At 34.5% G+C, this 22171-nt stretch overlaps 3 gene segments (V, D, J or C); all 3 read left to right on the top strand.

The window, feature by feature from the left end:
- Positions 1-2507: 2507 nt before the first annotated feature.
- On the top strand, positions 2508-3416 carry LOC127157762 (T cell receptor alpha variable 12-3-like). The segment is given in 2 exon segments: positions 2508-2615; positions 2718-3416. Coding segments are annotated over 2 exon segments (408 nt in total).
- A 5121-nt stretch (positions 3417-8537) lies between these two features.
- LOC127157791 (T cell receptor alpha variable 25-like) lies at positions 8538-9898 on the top strand. The segment is given in 4 exon segments: positions 8538-8581; positions 8705-9023; positions 9636-9652; positions 9759-9898. Coding segments are annotated over 4 exon segments (513 nt in total).
- Positions 9899-15766: 5868 nt separating this feature from the next.
- On the top strand, positions 15767-16302 carry LOC127157792 (T cell receptor alpha variable 12-3-like). The segment is given in 2 exon segments: positions 15767-15814; positions 15950-16302. Coding segments are annotated over 2 exon segments (393 nt in total).
- Positions 16303-22171: the final 5869 nt, after the last annotated feature.

Genomic DNA, 22171 nt, shown 5'->3' on the forward strand with positions numbered 1-22171 from the left:
ATTACAATTTAACTGCTCATGGCTACTAATAGAACTAGTTTGGTTGCAAGTATTGTGGACTGCCAGTAAACTAATAGCTACTTGGCATGTTCTGTAGTGTGACATGTTAACCTTAATCTAAAATTCATAAACAGCATTTTACAATACTTCAATACAATTCATTCTTATTTTATTCATGCAGTTTTTTTTAACCTCAAATCAATTGCTGCACTGCAGGAGACTTTGAACCAGAGGTTACATGAACTGGTTTAAAGACTAAGGTTTAAAAACAAAGGGTGGGGCTTGAAAACAAGATGTAGAAGCTTTTTAATCTGAGGGAGGATGTCACAATTCAAAGCCATCCAGTCTGAATGATACACAAGTCTTTCAGATTCTTCTTCAGATTTCTGCTGTCATGATCATTTTCACTCTCCTCAGTTTTTTGTGGATGTGTATTGGTAAGATAAAGTTGTATTTTTCTGGTGCCCACAGTGACAGGAAACCCACCTGCTCTGTACAAAAACTTAAAACATTAACACATCTTGCATTACACAAACATTGTGACACACCAGCTTCTTATCAACTACAATAGATCAATAATGCAACTGTTCTTATTTTTCCAAATCTAGTGAAAGACTGTTAGGTCTTTTGATTTTAAGGAAAGGACAACCCATCAAGGAAGATAAAGCCTCAGCTAGAGGGTGGAGCACATTCTCAAAGTCTTTGAATGTGTGAAAGTTTGATTCAGTTAGAGTCATCCTGCTTTGATAGCTTTACAATCACTCTTCATCAGAAGCCATCATGATTCTGTTTTGTTGGATACCACTGTCATTATTCATAGGTAAATCATTTAATTCACAATGTTATTCTTGTTTACTAAACAAAATTATTTTGATGTGCTTTATTGTATAGAAATTTGTGAACAAGTTGCTTACCTTTAGTATTAGTTTAATTAATACAGATGTTTTTGTCTTACAGGAAATTCTTTTGCTGATACAATACAGCCATTGGTTTCCGAAAAGCAAATTTTTAAAGGCGACAATGTGACTCTGTCCTGTAACTACACTGTTTCAGTAGACAATCTTCAATGGTATCGGCAATATGTGGGATCTAGACCAGAGTTCCTGATAATTGTAAATGAAAATTCAGACGCATATGAGCTTTCTCTTCGTCTGTCAGCAAAAGACTCAAAGAGAAGAAACAAGTAAATCTTACAATCACTTCAGCTGAGATGACAGACTCTGCTGTGTACTACTGCGCTCTGAGGCCCACAGTGACAGAAAGCACAGAAACACTGTACAAAAACCCTGATTTCAGTCAAATGATTTTGTACTGCACTTAATTAAATATTAGCAATTTCTGTTTTCTGAGTGAACACAGAGTGAACATTTTTCTGCACCATTTTGTGTCTGTGTACGTGTTACTGATTTTAATGTTTAACTCTTCAATGAATAATCAAGCCCTATGGTTTTAGTTATACAAAAGCTTTAGCTTTATGTTTGTTTTATTTTCCTAAAATGGAATAAATGTGCAACATATGTTCACATTATGAGGTGTTCCAGTAATTCCTATGTGCATAACAAACATTTTAATTTAAAAGTTTACTTTCAGAACCAAAATTTACTGAAAATGAACTCACCACCTTGTCATACAAGATGTTCATGTCTTGCTTTCTTCAGTCATAAAGAAATTATGTTTTTTGTTTTTTGAGTAAAACATTTTAGGAATTCTCTCCATATAGTGGACTTCTATAGTGCCCGTGAGTTTGAACTTCCAGAAAAATGCAGTTTAAATGCAGCTTCAAAGGGCTCTAAACAACCCCAGCAAAGGAAGAAGGGTCTTAGCGAAATAATCGGTTCTTTTCTAAGAAATGTACAATTTATATACGTTTTAACCTCAAATGCTTGTCTTGTCTTGTCTCTGTGTGAACTCTGTGCATTCTGGTTCAAGACAGTTAGAAACACTGTACAAAAACCCTGTTTCCAGTCATTTTGTACTGTAACTGAAAATATACTTCATTTGCTGCAGAAGTGAGTGACCCAACCCCATTGTTTAAGTTATATGGAAAGCTTTAATCTAATTTTAATAAAAAAAAAAAAAATCAAAATAGCAAAATAGGCATGATTTTGAAGTTCTGAGGAGAAAATAAGATGGAAGTTTTTCACAACACATTTTACTGTCATGAACCAGAATACACAGGGTTCACAAAGAGCCAGAGCTAGAGCTATTTTTGTTCTGGAAGTGAACTTCTCCTTTAAAGTTAATTTCTATTTTTTTTTTTATTACATTTTTCTATAAACTAATGCCCAAGTATTAACCTTCAGAACAGCTTTAAGAGGGATGCATGTAAGAACCTTCTATCTTGACAGAAGTCATTATCAGAAGGTAAAAATACAAATACTGCCTCAGTGATTTGTGAAAGTCAAATGTGTTTGTTTTCACCCAGAAGAGGGCGTTCATCTCTTTTATGTATCTCTAACGCACTCAAGACTTTTCATGGATAAGGTCAAGTCTTGCCACAGGGTGGAGCTCCAGGCTTAAATCACACTGTTCCAGTCAAGAAAAAGCACATCTGAGTTTGTCATTTCATTCAATCATGCTGCTCTGTGCAGTTGTAATATTTTCAGTACTTGCAGGTGAGATCCATTTATTTTATTTATCACCACCTCTTTTGATTTAAAATGTTAGTATTACATTTATCTGATCACAATAGTGAATTTATTATGTCTTTTTTTCAGGAGACTCTCTTGGTGATCTAATAACATCTCATGGTTCTGACAAACAAGCTGAAGATGGTAACAGTGTTACTCTCTCCTGCAACTACAGTGGTACTGTGTATAATCTACTGTGGTACCGTCAGTATCAAAAATCCAAACCAGAACTCCTTCTCTACATGACTGAATCTGGAGATCCAGTTAAAGAAGATCCATCAGCAGACTGGTTATCTGCTAAAGTTGACAAACTCACAAAGCACATGGAACTGGAAATCAGCCCTGCTAAAGTATCAGACTCTGCACTGTATTACTGTGCCCTGCAGCCCACAGTGACAGGAAACTCTTTTCCTCTGCACAAAATCTTTCTGTATATTAGTCATGCTTTTCATTGATGCTTAACAAGCACATGTATTCTACATTATGTATTATTTCTGTGACTGAATTATCCATCAGCAACACAAGCCTCTCTTAATAAATCTATAAGGATCAATACAACACATATTTACATAGATAGGTGGAGCTTAATGTGTAATAGAGCAGAAGAGCTCAAAGAGGCTTGACACATCTACTTATAGGTCATTAAATTCAAACTAGATACAACAATGATCATCATCTGCTCTGTTTTAACATTTGTCTTGAGTTATGGTAAGCCACAGACTTTTGACACCTTTTATTAATTGTATATTAATGTAAAGCTTTATGATTTTGATAACACTGGATTGCTCATCTACTGTGCAGGTGAAGCTAATAAGAGTCCTATCATTTCTTAGGTTTGTCTTTCAATAAATGAAGGCAGTAATGCTATTGATTCTGTGTTTATGAATCACTACTGTCTCCACTGGTATCGACACTGCCTGATTAAACTAGAGTTTAACTGCTAAAAAGCCACTAACTATATATTCTTTGATACTAGTTTATGTTTCAGCAATTACAATTTAACTGTTCATGGCCACTAAGAGAACTATTGCAGACTATCAGTAAACTAATAGCTAGTTGGCAAGTTCTGTAGTGTGACATGCTAACCTTAATCTAAAATTCAGCATTTTACAATACTTCAATACAATTCATTCTTATTTTATTCATGCAATTTTTTTTTTTTAACCTCAAATCAATTGCTGCACTGCCAGAGACTTTGAACCAGAGGTTACATGAACTGGTTTAAAGACTAAGGTTTAAAAACTAAGGGTGGAGCTTGAAAACAAGATGTAGAAGCTTTTTAATCTGAGGGAGGATGTCACAATTCAAAGGCATCCAGTCTGAATGATACACAAGTCTTTCAGATTCTTCTTCAGATTCATGCTGTCATGATTATTTTCACTCTCCTCAGTTTTTTGTGGATGTGTATTGGTAAGATAAAGCTGTATTTTTCTCTCCAATCTAGACCAGTTACCTTTTACTTGTTTACTACTACTTTTTACCATTTACTTACTATCTAATTAGACTTTTACTCTCCAACAGGGTCCACAGAGGCAGACACAATAAAACCCTTGTCACCGAATGAAAACAAACATGTTGGTGAGAGTGTTACTTTGTCCTGCAGTTACAAAGACTATACGGGTAATATGGGTACTGTACAGAATTTACAATGGTACAGACAATATCCAGGATCCAAACCAGAGTTCCTTCTTTACATCTCGAACATGGAGCTATGAGTGACGATAGACCACCCAGATTTTCTGCTGAAGTTAATAAAGACAACAAACAAGTGGATCTGAAGATCTCTTCTGCTGTAGAGACAGATTCTGCCATGTACTACTGTGCCCTGGTGCCCACAGTGACAGGAAACCCACCTTCTCTGTACAAAAACTTAATGAATTAACATGCTGCATTAAACATAAACTGTGAAACACCAGCTTTTAATCATGCACAATAAATCACTGATGCAACCATTATTTTTTTTTTCTCTAAAAATCTAATGAAACACCCTCAGGTCTTTCAGTTAAAAAAAAAAAACAGCCCATCAGGGAAGAAGATAAAGTCTTAGTCAGAGGGTGGAGCAAATTCACAAAGTTGAATGTTTGAAAGGCTGATTCATTTAGTCATACTGCTTTGATAGCTTTACAATCACTCTTCATCAGAAAGCATCATGTTTCTGTTTTGTTGGATACCACTGTCATTATTCATAGGTAAATAGTTTATTATTATTATTATTTTATGCCTTTTTATTTAAAAAATATAAAATATTTTATGTACTAAACTTTGTATCACATTGCCAACAAGTTACCAAGTATCAGTTTAATTAATACAGTCACATTTTGTCTTACAGGATATTCCTTTGCTGACACAATACAGCCATCATCTTCTGAAAAGCATATTTTCAAAGGTGACAATGTGACTTTGTCCTGTAACTACAGTGGTGTTGTATATGGCCTCCAGTGGTATCGGAAATATGTGGGATCTAAAGTTCCGGAATTCCTGATACTTGTAGATGAAAATTCACAGGCATCTAAGCCTTCTCTTCATTTGTCAGCAAAAGACTCAAAGAAACAAGTAAATCTTACAATCTCCTTTGCTGAAGTGACAGACTCTGCTGTGTACTACTGCGCCCTGAGGCCCACAATGACAGAAAGCCCAGAAACACTGTACAAAAACCCTGATTTCAGTTATTTTGTACTGTTACTGATTTTATACTTCAGTTTGACACCTCAATGAATGATCCAACCCCATTGTTTGTTATATGGAAAGCTTTAATATAATTTTAATTTCAAAATAGATAAGAAATATGCAATTATTTGATTTTAAAACAATATTTTATATGTGCACAACACTTTTTTTCTTTTTGGTACTTCAATTTTACAACAAACTAATATTTTTGTTACCTAATTTTGCTTTGCAAATCTATTTTTTACAGAATAGATTTAAGAGGAATGCATAAGAACCTTCTACCTTGACAGAAGTCATCATCACAAGGTAAAAATACAAATACAGTGATTTTCATCTGTCATCCTCAGATATTCATGAAGGTCTAAATGTGTTTGTTTTCACCCAGAAGAGGGCGTTATTCTCTTTTCTGTATCCCTCAGGCACACCATGAGCTCAAGATTCATCATGGAAGGTCAAGTCTTGCCACAGGGTGGAGCTCCAGGCTTAAATCACACTGTTCCAGTAAAGAAAAAGCACATCTGAGTTTGTCATTTCATTCAATCATGCTGCTCTGTGCAGTTGTAATATTTTCAGTACTTGCAGGTGAGACTCATTTATTTTATTTATCACCACCTCTTTTGATTTAAAATGTTAGTATTACATTTATCTGATCACAATAGTGAATTTATTATGTCTTGGCGATCCAGTAACTTCTCATGGTTTTAAAAAACAAGCTGAAGATGGTAACAGTGTTACTCTCTCCTGCAACTACAGTGGTACTGTGTTCAATCTACTATGGTACTGTCAGTATCAAAAATCCAAACCAGAACTCCTTCTCTACATGACTGAATCTGGAGATCCAGTTAAAGAAGATCCATCAGCAGACTGGTTATCTGCTAAAGTTGATAAACAAAAAAAGCTCATGGAACTGGAAATCAGCCCTGCTAAAGTATCAGACTCTGCACAGTATTACTGTGCCCTGCAGCCCACAGTGACAGGAAACTCTTTTCCTCTGCACAAAATCTTTCTGTATATTAGTCATGCTTCTTTTTATTATTTATGCTTAACAAGCACATGTATTTTACATTATGTATTCTTTCTAAGACTGAATCTTTCATCAGTAACACAAGCATCTCTTAACATTTGTATTTTCTTTGTATAATTTTTAAAGGTTCATTAAAAAGGGTGAAAAAAGAAATGATGACCACTTGGGAATTATCACAAATAAGACAAACTGAAATAAGAAAAAAATGCATTAAAAATTAGCAACTACAGTACATCTCCAAAATTGTGCTCTTGCAATAAACAAAGATATGTAAGAGAGAAATAACTGCATCAATTAATATTTTCAGATAAGGTTTAATAAAGTATTACAATCTTCTTATGTCTTATCTTTAATACATGTGGTGAAGACTTCAAATAACAGGTCACATGAACTGATTTAAGTATAAAGACTTCATTACAGAAATACAACCTAATTTTTTTTTTATTGGGCGGAGCTTAATATCAAGATGAAGAAGCATTTTAATTGAGGGAGGATGTCAGAATTCAAAGGCATCCAGTCTGAATGATACTCAAGTCTTTCTGATTGTTCTTCAAATTCTGCTGTCATGATTATTTTCACTCTCTTCAGTTTTTTGTGGATGTGCATTGGTAAGATTGTAATTCTGTTGTATTTTTCTCTGTAGTCTAAACTAGTTGTTGTTTACTCACTTAATACTATATTTTACCATTTAGTTACTGTTTGGTTTGTCTAATTAGGCTTTTACTTTCCATTAATAGGGAACACAGAAACAAACATCTTAAACCCATTGTCACTGAATGAAAATAGACGTGTTGGTGAAAATGTCACTCTGTCCTGCAGTTACAAAGACTATACGGGTACTGTAAATAATTTATTCTGGTACAGACAGTATCCCAGGTCCAAACCGGAGTACCTCCTTTACATCTTGCCACAAGGACGTATGAGTGATGATAGACCACCCAGATTTTCTGCTGAAGTTAATAAAGACAAACAAGTGGATCTGAAGATCTCCTCTGCTGTAGAGACAGATTCTGCCATGTACTACTGTGCCCTGGTGCCCACATTGACAGGAAATCTAACAGCATCATACAATAACCTCCCATGTCATCATTAAATAAAGATGAAGACTCAAAGACTCAAACACTTCGTCCTGTCTCAAATGCCAGTGCACAATCACCACAATAGGCTGTAATTGTGCTGAGACAAATCATAACATATACAGTACATACAATATAGTCAAATGTTTGCATTTTCCATAAGACTGAAATAGTACATGTGTTTTGCCAGGAGGTGGCGCTGTATGCACATTGTGAGTTTTTCTGTCAATTCGGCGTGCATCTCCTGATGTGAGTTTTCTCTTAAGTGCAGATTCATTGTAGGGCTGCACGATTATGACAAAAATCGTAACTGTCGATTATTCCCTTGAAATTGTAATTGCGATTATTAATTACAATTATCACAATTTACATTGAATTATTTTTTCGAATAGCTTTGATGCAAAGCTATTTTTTTCATAATTGAAACAACTGCACATTTTTATAGTTTATTCTTTAAATATTAAAAAGTAAAAAAAAAAAAAAACTATAAAACTATAAAAAAAGATAACCTGTAGGAAAAACACACTCACTCTCTCTCTCTCTCTCTCTCTCTCTCTCTCTCTCTCTCTCTCTCTCTCTCACACACACCTTAAGTAAGGAGAATAATGTAGGGATTTTGTTTATTTATTTATTCGTAATTGCGCCGTTGAACGATTACATAATTGTGCCATCTGTAATTGTAATCAGGATTAGAAATTCGATTAATTGGATTAATTAATTGTTAATCTAATTTGTTACTCCTAAAGTTGCTATAAAAAGAGAGCCTGCATCAATGCAATGTTCTTCCGAACAAGATGTATTTTTCTATATAAATTTGTTACTGCTAATAATATTCCAAATATTGTTTAACTATATATTCCAGAATACTTGTCAATCTGACGCCTTGCCGTCAAGTATTTTATGGATTTTTTTTTAGCATATGTTCATTTTTAATTTAGACTCATTACGTGAGATTGCTGAAATATTTCTGTAAGGATCATTTCACCTGTTGCTTACTTAATCATAATTCACTCTTCTTATCCACATTCTGCCAAAGGGAGGAGCTATACGATTAATGTTTGTCATTACCCAGCCCCTGCTATATTAAGCTAGTCTTAGAAGGAAATGTGCAGATTCTCATAGTCATTTCTGTCTCTTTATTGCTAAGATGTTGTTCCTGCTTTTAATTATTTCTCTGCTCAAAGGTCAGTTGCTTATTATTTTTTTTAACATTCGATCTGATTATTCAGTGTGAACAGCATGTTTGTGTCTTAATTTAGGTTAGCCCAAAGGAATAATTTAGCGTCTTTGTTTCTTCTTTCACACAGGGAATGCTGACGCAAATACTATAAATCCACTGGTCCCAGAGAAGCACATCACGGAAGGAGACAATGTTACCTTCACCTGTGATTACAGTGGACGTGTTAACACTTTGCAGTGGTATCGACAATATCCAGGATCTAGAATAGAGTTGCTTATATTTGTCACTGAGCTCAGTGGCCGGTCAAAGCCTGCACTTCGACTTTCATCTGTGGCTGATGAAACCAATAAACGCATGAATCTCAGCATCTTTCAGACTGAAATAGAAGATTCTGCTCTGTACTACTGTGCCCTGGTGCCCACAGTGACGGGAAACACTGCAACACTGTACAAAAACCTGACTTCATTGGCAGCAGACATAGATCTGACATTAGATTTCAACCAATTTTAAAAAATGTAAACAAATCAAAGGGCAATGACTCCACTTGAATCAATTAATAAATAAAATGAAGCATGGAGGTGATGTTTCAGAATATGTTAGTTTATGCACTGATTAAGATAGAATCTTCATAACATTCTGAAAAACTTTTACCTCTGAGAATGCAGTGACTGATATCATGTTAACAGCTTTGAACATAAGGACACCATAAAAGAAGCCAAACTAAATACCTTTCCCACAGGGTGGAGCTTAATATCAAGAAGCATTTTAATTGAGGGAGGATGTCAGAATTCAAAGGCATCCAGTCTGAAGTCATCCAGGCATTCAGATTCTCCTTCAGATTTCTGCTGTCATGATTATTTTCACTCTCCTCAGTTTTTTGTGGATGTGTATTGGTAAGATAAACTTGTATTTTTTATTTGCTACTATTTTTACCAATTAATTACTGTATAATTAGGCTTTTACTCTTCATTATCCAGGATGCACAGAGGCAGATGCAATAAAACCTTGAAACTGAGTGAAAATAGACATGTTGGTGACAGTGTTACTCTGTCCTGCAGTTACAAGGGCTATACGGGTAAAGTATTTAATTTTCAATGGTACAGACATTATCCCAGATCCAAACCAGAGTTTCTATCTACTTGGAGATAGTGATGATAGACCACCCAGATTTTCTGCTGCAGTTCTTAGTGACATCGAACAAATGGATCTGAAGATCTCCTCTGCTGTAGAGACAGATTCTGCCATGTACTACTGTGCCCTGATGCCCACAGTGACAGGAAATCTAATTGCATCATACAAAAATGTCCCATGTCATCATTAAAGAAAAATTTAGTCTCAAACACTTGCTTCATCTTGTCTTAAATGCCAGCTGCATCAACACAATAGTCTGTCCTTTTCCTGAAACAAATCATATACATTTATACATTCAAAGGCTTGAATCTACCATATCAGTGAAATAATACTTTTTTTTGCCAGGAGGTGGCGCTGTATTCATCACATTAGTTTTTCAGTCAGTTCAGTTTGCATTATTGCTGCATGTGAGTTTCATCTCGTGATTAGATTGTCTGTCATTTTATTATTGCACAGGTCAGATTTTGCCCCTGTATTGATAATAAACTGCATGTTTCAAAGTCAGAATTTGACATGTTTAGATCTCCAAGATATTGTCAGAGTCTTTCAGATTTTAGTTCACTTTTGTTAATCTAATTTATTGTTCCCAAAATTACTATAAAAAGAGAGCATGCATCATCACTGATGTACACAAGATGTATGTTTTTTAAAATAAATTGGTATTGATAACAAAACTACAGGTTGTTAAACTATATTGTCCAGTACACTACTCTGCCTCACACCTTCTCATCATGTATTTTAATGATATTTTAGCATATGCTCATTTTTTATGTAGAATCATAATGGATAAAAAACCAAGTATAAAGACTCCATTGTTGGAAGGCAAGCAAAACCAAACGTTTTTCCCATAGGGTGGAGCTTAATATCAAAATGAAGAAGCATTTTAATCTGAGGGAGGATGTCAGAATTCAAAGTCATCGAGTCTGAATGATAGTCTTTCAGATTCCTCTTCAGATTTCTGCTGTCATGATTATTTTCATTCTCCTCAGTTTTTTGTGGATGTGTATTGGTAAGATAAATTTGTTTCTCTCCGAACTAGAACAGTTATTTTTTACTTATTTGCTACTACTTTTTACCATGTAATTAGTATTTAATTAGGTTTTTACTCTACATTAATAGGGTTCACAGAGGCAGACGGAATAAAACCCTTGTTATTGAAAGAAAATAGATGTGTTGGTGAAAGTGTTACTTTCTCCTGCAGTTATAAAGACTACACGGGTGCTACTGTAAATAATTTTCAATGGTACAGACAATATTCCAAATCCAAACCGGAGTACCTTCTTTACATCACTCCACGTGGAGCTATGAGTGATGACAGACCACCCAGATTTTCTGCTGCAGTTAATCAAGACAGCAAACAAGTGGATCTGAAAATCTCTTCTGCTGTAGAGACAGATTCTGCCATGTACTACTGTGCCCTGGTGCCCACAGTGACAGGAAATCTAACTGCATCATACAAAAACCTCCCATGTCATCATTAAAGAAAGGTGAAGCACACTCACTTTATCCTTTCTCAAATGCCAAATGCATTAACACAATAGTCTGTCCTTTTCCTGAAACAGAGCATATACATTCAAAAAATCAAAAGTTTGCATCTCCCATTTGACTGAAATAATACATATGTTTTGCCAGGAGGTGGCGCTGTATTCATTATATTCATTTTTCAGTCAGCTCAGCTCAGTTTGCAACTTCTGCTGCATGTGTTTCATTTCACATGATTAGATTGTCTGTCATTTCATTATTGCACAGGTCAGATTTTGGCCCCTATACTGATGACAATTTGTATATGTTTTCAAGTCAGAGCCTGACATGTTTGAAATTTAAAATCATCAAGATATTGTCAGTCTTTCAGATTTTAGTTCACTTTTGATAATATAATTTATTGTTCCCAAAATTACTATAAAAAGAGAGCATCCATCATCACTGATGTACACAAGATGTATGTTTTTAAAAATAAATTTGTTATTGACAACAATACTACAGGTTGTTAAACTATATTGTCCAGTACACTACTCTGCCTCACACCTTGTCATCATGTAATTTAATGATATTTTAGCATATGCTCATTTTTTATTTTGAATCATAATGGTTTAAAGACCAAGTATAAAGACTCCATTGTTGAAAGGCAAGCAAAACCAAACGTTTTTCCCATAGGGCGGAGCTTAATATTAAAATGAAGAAGCATTTTAATCTGAGGGAGGATGTCAGAATTCAAAGTCATCGAGTCTGAGTGATAGTCTTTCAGATTCCTTTTCAGATTTCTGCCGTCATGATTATTTTCACTTTCCTCAGTTTTTTGTTCATGTGTATTGGTAAGATAGATTTGTATTTTTCTCTCCAATCCAGAACAGTTTTTTTTTTTTTTTACTTATTTGCTACTACTTTTTACCATTTAATTATTGTCTAATTAGGCTTTTACTCTCCATTAATAGGGTTCACAGAGGCAGATGGAATAAAACCCTTGTTACTGAATGAAAATAGACATGTTGGTGAGAATGTTACTTTGTCCTGCAGTTATAAAGACTATACAGGTGCTGCTGTAAATAGTTTACAATGGTACAGACAATACCCCAGATCCAAACCGGAGTTCCTACTTTACATCTATCCACATGGAGCTATGAATGAAGACAGACCACCCAGATTTACTGCTGCAGTTAATCAAGACAGCAAACAAGTGGATCTGAAGATCTCCTCTGCTGTAGAGACAGATTCTGCCTTGTACTACTGTGCCCTGGTGCCCACAGTAACAGGAAATCTAACTGCATCATACAAAAACCTTCCATGTCAAAGTTAAAGAAAGTTCAAGCCTCAGACACTTGCTTTATCCTATTCACCTCCTCATGAGGTGGCGCTATATGACTTACATGAGACAGGAGACTTTGTCAGCTCACTTCTGAGCCCCTTTTATAAGTGAGTTTATCTTATAAAATAAATTGCCGTTTTATTCTATGGGTCATTTTTATATTTGCACAGATTTTGATTCTGTAATTGATTATACTTTGTTTAATGGTCAGTGATTTAAACATATGGACATTTGATGTGCAAAATATTGTCAGTTCAGCATTCTTAAAAAGCAAAGGTTCAAAACTGTTTTTCACAGCAATGCCACAGAAATACTATTTTAGTTTCCAGAAGACCCTTTCAGTGAAAAGTTCTTACACCGTAAAAAACAATTTGTTGAGTCAACTTAAAATAATTTGACTGCCTTAAAATTTTAAGTTCAGTCAACTCAAAAAAAGTTTAGTCAACTTGAAATGTTAAGTTTTAATAAGTGACAACTTAGATTTGAGTTGATTCAACTTACAATTTTAAGGCAGCCGGGTAACAAACACAGCTTTTAAGTTTAGTCAACTTGAATATCTAAGTTGTAACTTAGTACAACTTAACATTTCAAGTTGACTAAACTTATTTGAGTTGACTGAACTTAAAATTTTAAGGCAGCAGGGTAACAAATTATTTTAAGTTGACTCAACAAATAGTTTTTTTTTTTTTTTTTTTTTTTACTTTTACAGTGTACAATCACTATTTTTTCTTATTGTAAAAAGCATTTTCATAAGCCAAAGAGCCCTATTCCAGGGTCAAATATTTTTTTTTACATGTATATTCTAGAGCTATAAATTACCTTGTTGCCAAGTATTTAATGATATTTTAGTTTAGTATATAAAAAATATAATATATTCAAATACATATATATCATACATATAATTTAAACTCATTCCAAAAGGTCTGCTATAGTTGAAATTTGTTCATAAAGATCACATCACTCACAGAGCAGTCTAATACAGTGAAAGGTTCTGAGAGCAATGATCATGAAACGCTCTTCTTACCTTTATTCTGCTGGAAGGAGGAGCTATATTTTTTCATTACCCAGCTCCTGCTATATATGAGTTAGTTACATCTTAGGGAGAAATGTGCAGCATTGATTCTCATTGTCAGCTTTGTCCCTTCACTGGTCAGATGTTGTCCCTGGTCTTAATCATTATATCTCTGTTCAAAGGTCAGTTATTTTTTTTTTTTTTTTTTTAAATCTAAATGTTATGTAAATACATGCTGTGTGAACAACACATGCATGTTAATTTAAGGAATAATCTAAATACCACTGTTGTTTCTTTTCTTTTCTTTTCTTTTCTTTTCTTTTTTTTCTTTTCTTTTCTTTTCTTTTCTTTTTTTTTTTTTTTTTTTTTAGAGAATGTTGATGCAAATACAATTAACCCACTGGACCCAGAGAAGCACATCACAGCAAGAGACAATGTTACCCTGTCCTGTCAATACAGTGGCATTGTTAACACACTTCAGTGGTATCGACAATATCCAGGATCTCGAATAGAGTATCTAATTTTTGCCACTGAGCTCAGTGCCCAGTCAGAGCCTGCACTTCGACTTTTAGCATCAGCTAATCAAGGCAGCAAACGTATGCATCTGAACATCTTTTCAACAAAAATGGAAGATTCTGCAGTTTACTACTGTGCCCTGGTGCCCACAGTGACGGGAAACACTGCAACACTGTACAAAAACCTATAACCGGTACTGGGAGCAGATTAGACATCATATTTCAACAGATATTAGGTGTGATCAATCCACTTGAATCAAATAATAAATAATAAGATGAATGAAAGTGATGTTTCAAAATATACATTTAAATTTATAAATGAAATCAAGCTAAGTAACTGAGTATGAATGACTGATAATAGGCAATGGCTAAAAAAATGTAATAAAAATGTAATAATATTTTGGGAAGGTAATCAAGTGAGTTCTCTATCTATCTATCTATATATCTATCTATCTATGTTATACTTATAAGATGGTTATTTTAGTTATTTTAGTTTAGTTGTAGTGAATTAATCTCATAGTTACATTTACAGTTTTTCTCAGTTGCTTTGATGCATTTCTCACAACACTATTTACATTTGCACAACAGTTAATGCATTTCTCAAAACAATTAGTACAAACTGCAAAACCTAGTTGATAACCTGCAAAAGCGTGTCACTTGCTCAAAATGGATAGCTCATTCCTCAAAAGCAAGTATTCATGTCAATGAAAGTGTCAGTGTCATCAAGATGAAAAGTCCTGACACCATTGTTTATGAACAAGATAGTCAAATGGCTTTGTCATGTTTTCATTATGACAGTTTACTCTGTAAATTTTTTCCTATGCAAAAAAGTCAGATTTTGGAGACACTTCCTGAAAATGCTCAAGACAGCACTATATACTATTTGCACAGCCATTTGAAAACTACAGTAAAGCTAGACATTACTGTATTTAGTGAGGTATCTGAGTACAAGACACTGAATATGTATGTTTCACATTTTTACTTCATATGCTCTTTGCAATTCTAATTTATTCAAAGCATTGTGCAAACGAATAAATACACCCTTATTTACAACAAACATAAACTCCCTTTGGGTAGAGCTGTGCACAATTGTAAACAATATTGCAGTACATATTGGAACTGAACCTACAACATACATAGGTCTGTAAATCATTCATGCACATTTGCAGAAATTGTTCAATTTAGAAGACATTTTCAAAAAAAAAAAGATTTAAAATTTTTTATAAAATTTGACTTTTGACAACTAGTTCAATTTTTGAAATGACTCAAGGAAATGAGGACTATTAGTTTTATATGGAATGACTATTCAGCATTCACAAGTTTAGTTAATTTTGACTGACATGACATAAGCAAATGATAATGTTATAAAACAGCAGAGAGTTGTATGAAATTGATGCATGTCCAAAAGCATTTGCAATTTGTTGGAAGGAATGAGAAACTGCTACTATGATGTGCACAAATGACTAAATGTTGTGGAGGTTGAAGTAAATGTTGTGCAAATGTAAATAGTGTTGTGAGAAATGCACCAAAGCGACTGAGAAAAACTGTAACTTACTTAGAAAAAAATAGGAAAAGGTGCTGTTAAATTCTTTATGCTTCCCATCCTTGGTGTTGGGGGCAGAATAAAAACTTTATATGTAATCCTTCAAGGGTGTCAGTAGAGGGAGCTTATTGAGAATGTATTTTTCATTTCTTACATCTAAGTGCACTGTCATTCTGTGAGTTAAAACAACATTATGTGGGTCTATTTGCTGTTGCTCCTTTCAGCACTTGCAGGTGAGAATTTTTTCTTTCCATATTAATTCCTTATATGGTTTTGCCATTTATTAACATTTTCAATGATTTAGGGTTTACATATATATGAGTTTTTTTTTTTTTTTTTTTTTTATTTATTTTTTTTTTGATTAACAGGAGACTCTCTTGGTGAGCTAATAATGTCTCATGGTTCTGACAAACAAGCTGAAGATGGCAACCGTGTTACTATGTCCTGCAACTACAGTGGTACTGTGTACAATCTACTGTGGTACCGTCAATATCAAAAATCAAAACCAGAACTCCTGCTCTCCATCACTGAATCTGGAGATCCAGTTAAAGAAGATCCATCAGCAGACTGGTTATCTGCTAAAGTTGACAAACACAGAAAGCTCATGGAACTGGAAATCAGCCCTGCTGAAGTAAAAGACTCTGCATGGTATTACTGTGCCCTGGTGCCCACAGTGACAGGAAACCCCTTTCCTCTGCACAAAATCTTGCCAGTGATATAGCTTGACATATCAAAGCTGATAGACTGGCTGACAACTTATTTCTAAATATTCTAAATATTCCTTTACAGTTTAATAGCAATGACTTTATGAATTTCTTCACTGATAAAATAGATAACATCAGAAATACAATAACCAATGTAGATTATACTGCATCTAATATGTCAACTTCTTTCGTCACACCCAAAGAAAAACTGCAGTACTTTATCGCTATAGGACAGGAAGAGTTAAATAAACTCATCACTGTGTCTAAACCAACAACATGCCTATTAGATCCTGTACCCACTAAATTACTAAAATAATTGTTACCTGTGGCAGAAGAACCGCTTCTCAATATTATCAACTCATCGTTATCTTTAGGTCACGTCCCTAAACCATTCAAGCTGGCGGTTATTAAGCCTCTTATTAAGAAACCACAACTAGACCCTAGTGAACTGGCAAATTACAGAACCATTTCTAATCTTCCATTTATGTCTAAAATTTTAGAGAAAGTTATATCTGCTCAACTGTGCTCATTCTTGCAAAAAAATGATATCTATGAAGAATTTCAGTCAGGCTTCAGGCCCCATCACAGCACAGAAACTGCACTTGTTAAAATCACTAATGACTTGCTTCTTGCATCAGACCAAGGCTGCATCTCATTGCTAGTTTTACTTGATCTTAGTGCTGCGTTCGACACTATAGATCATGACATACTAATAGATCAACTACAAAATTATGCAGGTATCCAAGGGCAGGCTTTAAAATGGTTTAGATCCTACCTGTCTGATCGCTACCACTTTGTTTATTTAAATGGGGAGTCATCTCAGTTATCACCAGTAAAGTATGGAGTGCCACAAGGATCTGTTCTAGGTCCTCTACTATTTTCAATATACTTGCTGCCCCTTGGTAATATTATTAGAGAACACGGGATTAGTTTAAATTGTTATGCTGACGATACTCAACTATATATCTCAACAAGACCAGATGAAACTTCTGAATTATCGAAGTTAACAGAGTGTGTTAAAAATGTAAAAGATTGGATGACCAACAATTTTCTGCTATTAAATTCAGATAAGACAGAGATATTACTTATTGGACCTAAAAACAATACACAGAATCTTTTGACTTACAGTTTACAACTAGACGGATGTACTGTTACTTTCACTACAGTCAAAAGCCTGGGTGTTATATTAGACAGCAACTTGTCTTTTGAAAATCATATTTCTCATGTTACAAAAACAGCATTCTTCCATCTTAGAAACATTGCCAAGCTGCGAAACATGTTACCTGTTTCTGATGCAGAAAAGCTAGTTCACGCGTTCATGAGCTCTAGACTGGACTATTGTAATGCACTACTAGGTGGTTGTCCTGCATCTTCAATAAACAAGCTACAGATAGTCCAAAATGCAGCTGCTAGAGTCCTTACCAGGTCAAGAAAATATGATCATATTACCCCAATTTTAAAGTCTCTGCACTGGCTACCTATTAGGTTCCGCATCAGCTACAAAATAGCACTTCTTACCTATAAGGCACTTAACGGTTTAGCTCCTGCGTACCTAACTAGTCTTCTACCACGCTACAATCCATCACGCTCCCTAAGGTCACAAAACTCTGGACTGTTGGTAGTACCTAGGATAGCAAAGTCCACTAAAGGAGGTAGAGCTTTTTCACATTTGGCACCCAAACTCTGGAACAGCCTTCCTGATAACGTTCGGGGTTCAGACACACTCTCTCTGTTTAAATCTAGATTAAAGACACATCTTTTTAGCCAAGCATTCAAATAATGCATCTCATAAACTTTTCCTGCAGCTATATCTGATCAAATGTTCATTATTAATCTTTTAGCTCTGGTTTAACAAACCTTCCTTTTCTTAGTTTGAACAGCAGCTACGCTAATTATGTTCCTATTTGTTCTCTGTTTTTGCCATTGGATTGACATCCCATGGTAACTAGGAATTCACAAGCTCCAGTGTGGATCCAGAACACTTAAGAAGAGATGATGCCAACCCCACAGAGGACCTCAGATGATGCCAACCCTGAAAACATACAGCACTACCGAATTCTGCTACTAATTTATAGTGTTCTTTGTCTGTTTGATTACGTCATTAATTGATCTTTACCACACATCTCTGCCATATGTACATCAAGCTACTACTACATATATTGTAAAAATGTCAGTTTGGTGTAAAGCTGCTTTGCAACGATATGTATCATGAAAAGCGCTATACAAATAAATCTGAATTGAATTGAATTGAATTTCTATTAACTAATATTTTAATTTTGATTTACAGTTTTATTTATTTACTGTATGTTCTTTCAGTCAGAAAGCTGCAGCTTTGAAAAAATTATTGCTATATTGTGGGGACCTGGGGTTGGTTTGATACAAAAACATGTGAGAAATAAAAACATTGTTGTGACAGTTCTCATCTGAATCACATTTAAATAGGTATAATGTAGAAACTATCCTTAAGTCATTCTGTGTCAAATCAACTAAATTTCAAAAATTTCCCCGGCTCAAATTTTTTATTTTTTATTTTTATTTTTCTGAAGAAAGATACACATGTATAGTGATGAAAGGCAAAATATAAATGTCTTAGATAAACATTTTGTAAAAAAAAAAAAAAAAAAAAACATTTTTATCTTTCTTCAGAAAAAATATTCTGGTTGAGTTGATATGGAATCACACTTCTTTTCTTTGCCTAAAGTGAGCAATGGCAGTGAGCAATAAAAACTATGTGGGAGGAGCATGTTTGGTAGACTCCAGCAGAACAAATTAAAGATACAACACTGACTTACCTTCATACAGATACTGATAGAATCCTGAACTAAAATGTTTGTCATCTATTCTTTTTTAATATTTCTCCTTAGCTACTGTAAGTATTATTACTTATACTCTACATTTCAAACTACTGAAGGAATAAGCTATTTATCAAAGAGATGCACATTTTCATTTAAAATGTAAATTTATAACTAAAATAGACATCTTTGCAGATAGAACAAGTGGGAATGTCATCAGACCAGACCAACCATCTGTAGCTTTAACTGAAGGAGGCAACATCACTCTGTCCTGTACATATGATGGATCAGCTTACAGTCTCCACTGGTATCGGCAGAAGCCTGGATCAAAACCAGAGTTTCTAGTGTTAATTGTGAAGTCTACTAAAACTGAAGTTCCAGCTTCTCCACCTCACCCACATATGTCCATCAGACTCCGTAATGATAATGGTGTGGAGCTGCAAATCTCATCTGCTGCTGTATCAGACTCTGCTCTGTACTACTGTACCCTGGTGCCCACAGTGTCATGAAAACCAACTACACTGTACAAAAACTGTTTCCTTTTCTTTGCTATACTCTTTGATTTGATTAAAGTGGGTGGATATTGGTACCTTATTATTACCTAAAAGGTACAAATGTGTACCTTTTGAAAGGTACTGCACCAGTGACAGCTTTTGTACCTTTTTTTCCCATCCAGAACACTTAATCTTCTGGAATATTTCATTTCTCTGCAAGTTTTTTTTTTTTTAAGGGCTTTATATTTATTTTTGTAAATAGATGTGCTATCTTCACAATGTTGTTTTCATCATATTACTGTACAATAACTTTTCAATATATTAAAAAAAAAAAAAAAAAAAAAATCAGTCAAACATTTGACCACCGTTTTTAAAAAACAGTACAAAAGCTACGAATGTGCCAAAGTTTAACATCTGTTTCTTTGTTTAATCTGACTTACACTAGTGAGCCCCAATTTAACTTGCAGTCTGCCAGAAGGTGGAGCTATAGGTTTAACGATTTCAAAACAGAGCACACAGATAAAGTTGAGTTAGTTGAGGAAAGTCACTAAGGCGTTTTTGTTTCTTGCTGGTGTAGATGTTTCTTCTGGTCTTCTTGATATTTTCTCCTCTTAAGGGTAAGTGATTTATAAGAATAACTTCCAAATTGAAAAATACTTGTTTTTAATGTGTCAATAAAACTGTTTAAATACTTTTAATTAGTCACTGAATTTTATTTTACTTTTTTTGGAATTATTACTATTATAACTATTATTTATTTATTTATTTATTTTTTTTTTGAAACAGAGAATGCTGATGCCGAAGTGATAACACCATTTTTCACAAAACAGCATGTTTTGGCAGGAAAAAATATTACTCTTTCCTGCAATTACAGTGGCTATGTTCAGAATTTGCAGTGGTACCGTCAGTATCCTGGATCCAAACCTGAAAATATAATTTTTCACTCTGAGGGCAGCAGTCAGCCAGCGCCCAAGTTTCGCCTGTATGCCGTGTCTGATAAAGAAAACAAATGTATGAATCTGAGCATATATTCTACGGAGCTAGATGATTCTGCTCTGTACTACTGTGCCCTGCAGCCCACAGTGACAGGAAACACAACTGCACTGTACAAAAACTTTCCTAAGGTCTATTCTTACTAGAAGGCGCTTTCACACCAGTCAGTTTTCCCCAATTTTCTTGGTTACTGACATAAACATATCTGACTCTAAACACTTGGTGTACCACAGCAGTGTCTCAGAACGTATCATTTCTGCTGCATTAGCTGACTATGTTTTTGCCAGCTTCTCAATGCTGCAGATTTTTACAAAATTCAAAATAAAATGACAAAGAGCCTTGTATGTGCAAAATGAGTTTGTCCTGTAGATGCAGCAAAGTCTGATGCTGCGTTCATGTTCTGCTACTTTTAGAACTGTTTCAATAACATTGCACAATATTCGGCATAAAGCTGTGGTTTATATAAAAATGGGCAAGCCGGGTGCTTGTGCAAGGTAAGCTTAATGACCATTTTACTTTGTTACTGTTGATGCATGATGTAATGCACCACTTGCTTGTGAATTATTACAAAAGACACTATATTACATAGCCTGCATAATAAGACAAATAATGTACTATTAAAACCCACATTAGAGACTATTTGCACAAAATCATGAAATTATTTAGGTGACTTAAATAGTTTAAAGTTTAATAATTTCCAGAAACTTCAGGTAAATTTCATGTGAAAGCACAACATTTTATATAATCAAGTTTTATATATAAACTTTTTGCAAGTTCCCATGTATAATCATTATTTTGGAATACGTACATTATTCTGCCAGAAGATGGAGTTCTGAGTTCCACTCTGAATTCAGTTGTTTAAAAACAGGTGACATACACCAAGTCAGTCATACTCTAGGAGGGAACTTTAAGTCTTAAGATGTTGCTCCTCATATTCATTATATTTTCTCTTCTAAAAGGTGAGTGAATTACAACAATTACTGTGAAAGTGTTTTCTGCATACGCTGTTTACAGTCTATATTAGTCCATTACAAATAACGAATTAATTTTTTTAAAATAGAGAATGCTGGTGAAGATATCATAAAACCAGTCTTCACAGAGAAGCATATTTTGGAAGGAAAAGATGTTACACTAATCTGCAACTACACTGAAGCTGTTCAAAATTTACAGTGCTACCGCCAGTATCCCGGATCTAAACCTGAGCACCTCATTTTATACTTTGAGACCATCTCCAAACCAGAGCCAGCTCTTCATATGACCGCTGCAGCTAATAAAAGATAAATATATGAACCTGACGATCTCTTCTACAGAGGTGAAAGACTCTACTACTGTGCCCTGCAGCCCACAGTGACAGGACACACAACTACGCTGTACAAAAACTGAACAAGAAATTATATTTAAAGCAGAAGATCATTATTTAAAAATATATACAATAATTGCAGTGGCACTGTACAACTATCAAATGCTTCAAGCATTAATTTGCTGTTCATATCTGTAAATGGTAGACTGAAACTGTTAATGGTTGGTATTTCAGAGAATTGAAACAGTTGTACATGCTTTTAAAACCTATTCCAACATGTAGCAGTTGCATGTCCATTTAATAAAGA

The sequence above is a fragment of the Labeo rohita genome, unplaced genomic scaffold (genome assembly GCF_022985175.1).
Source record: "Labeo rohita strain BAU-BD-2019 unplaced genomic scaffold, IGBB_LRoh.1.0 scaffold_120, whole genome shotgun sequence".
Lineage (NCBI taxonomy): Eukaryota > Metazoa > Chordata > Actinopteri > Cypriniformes > Cyprinidae > Labeo > Labeo rohita.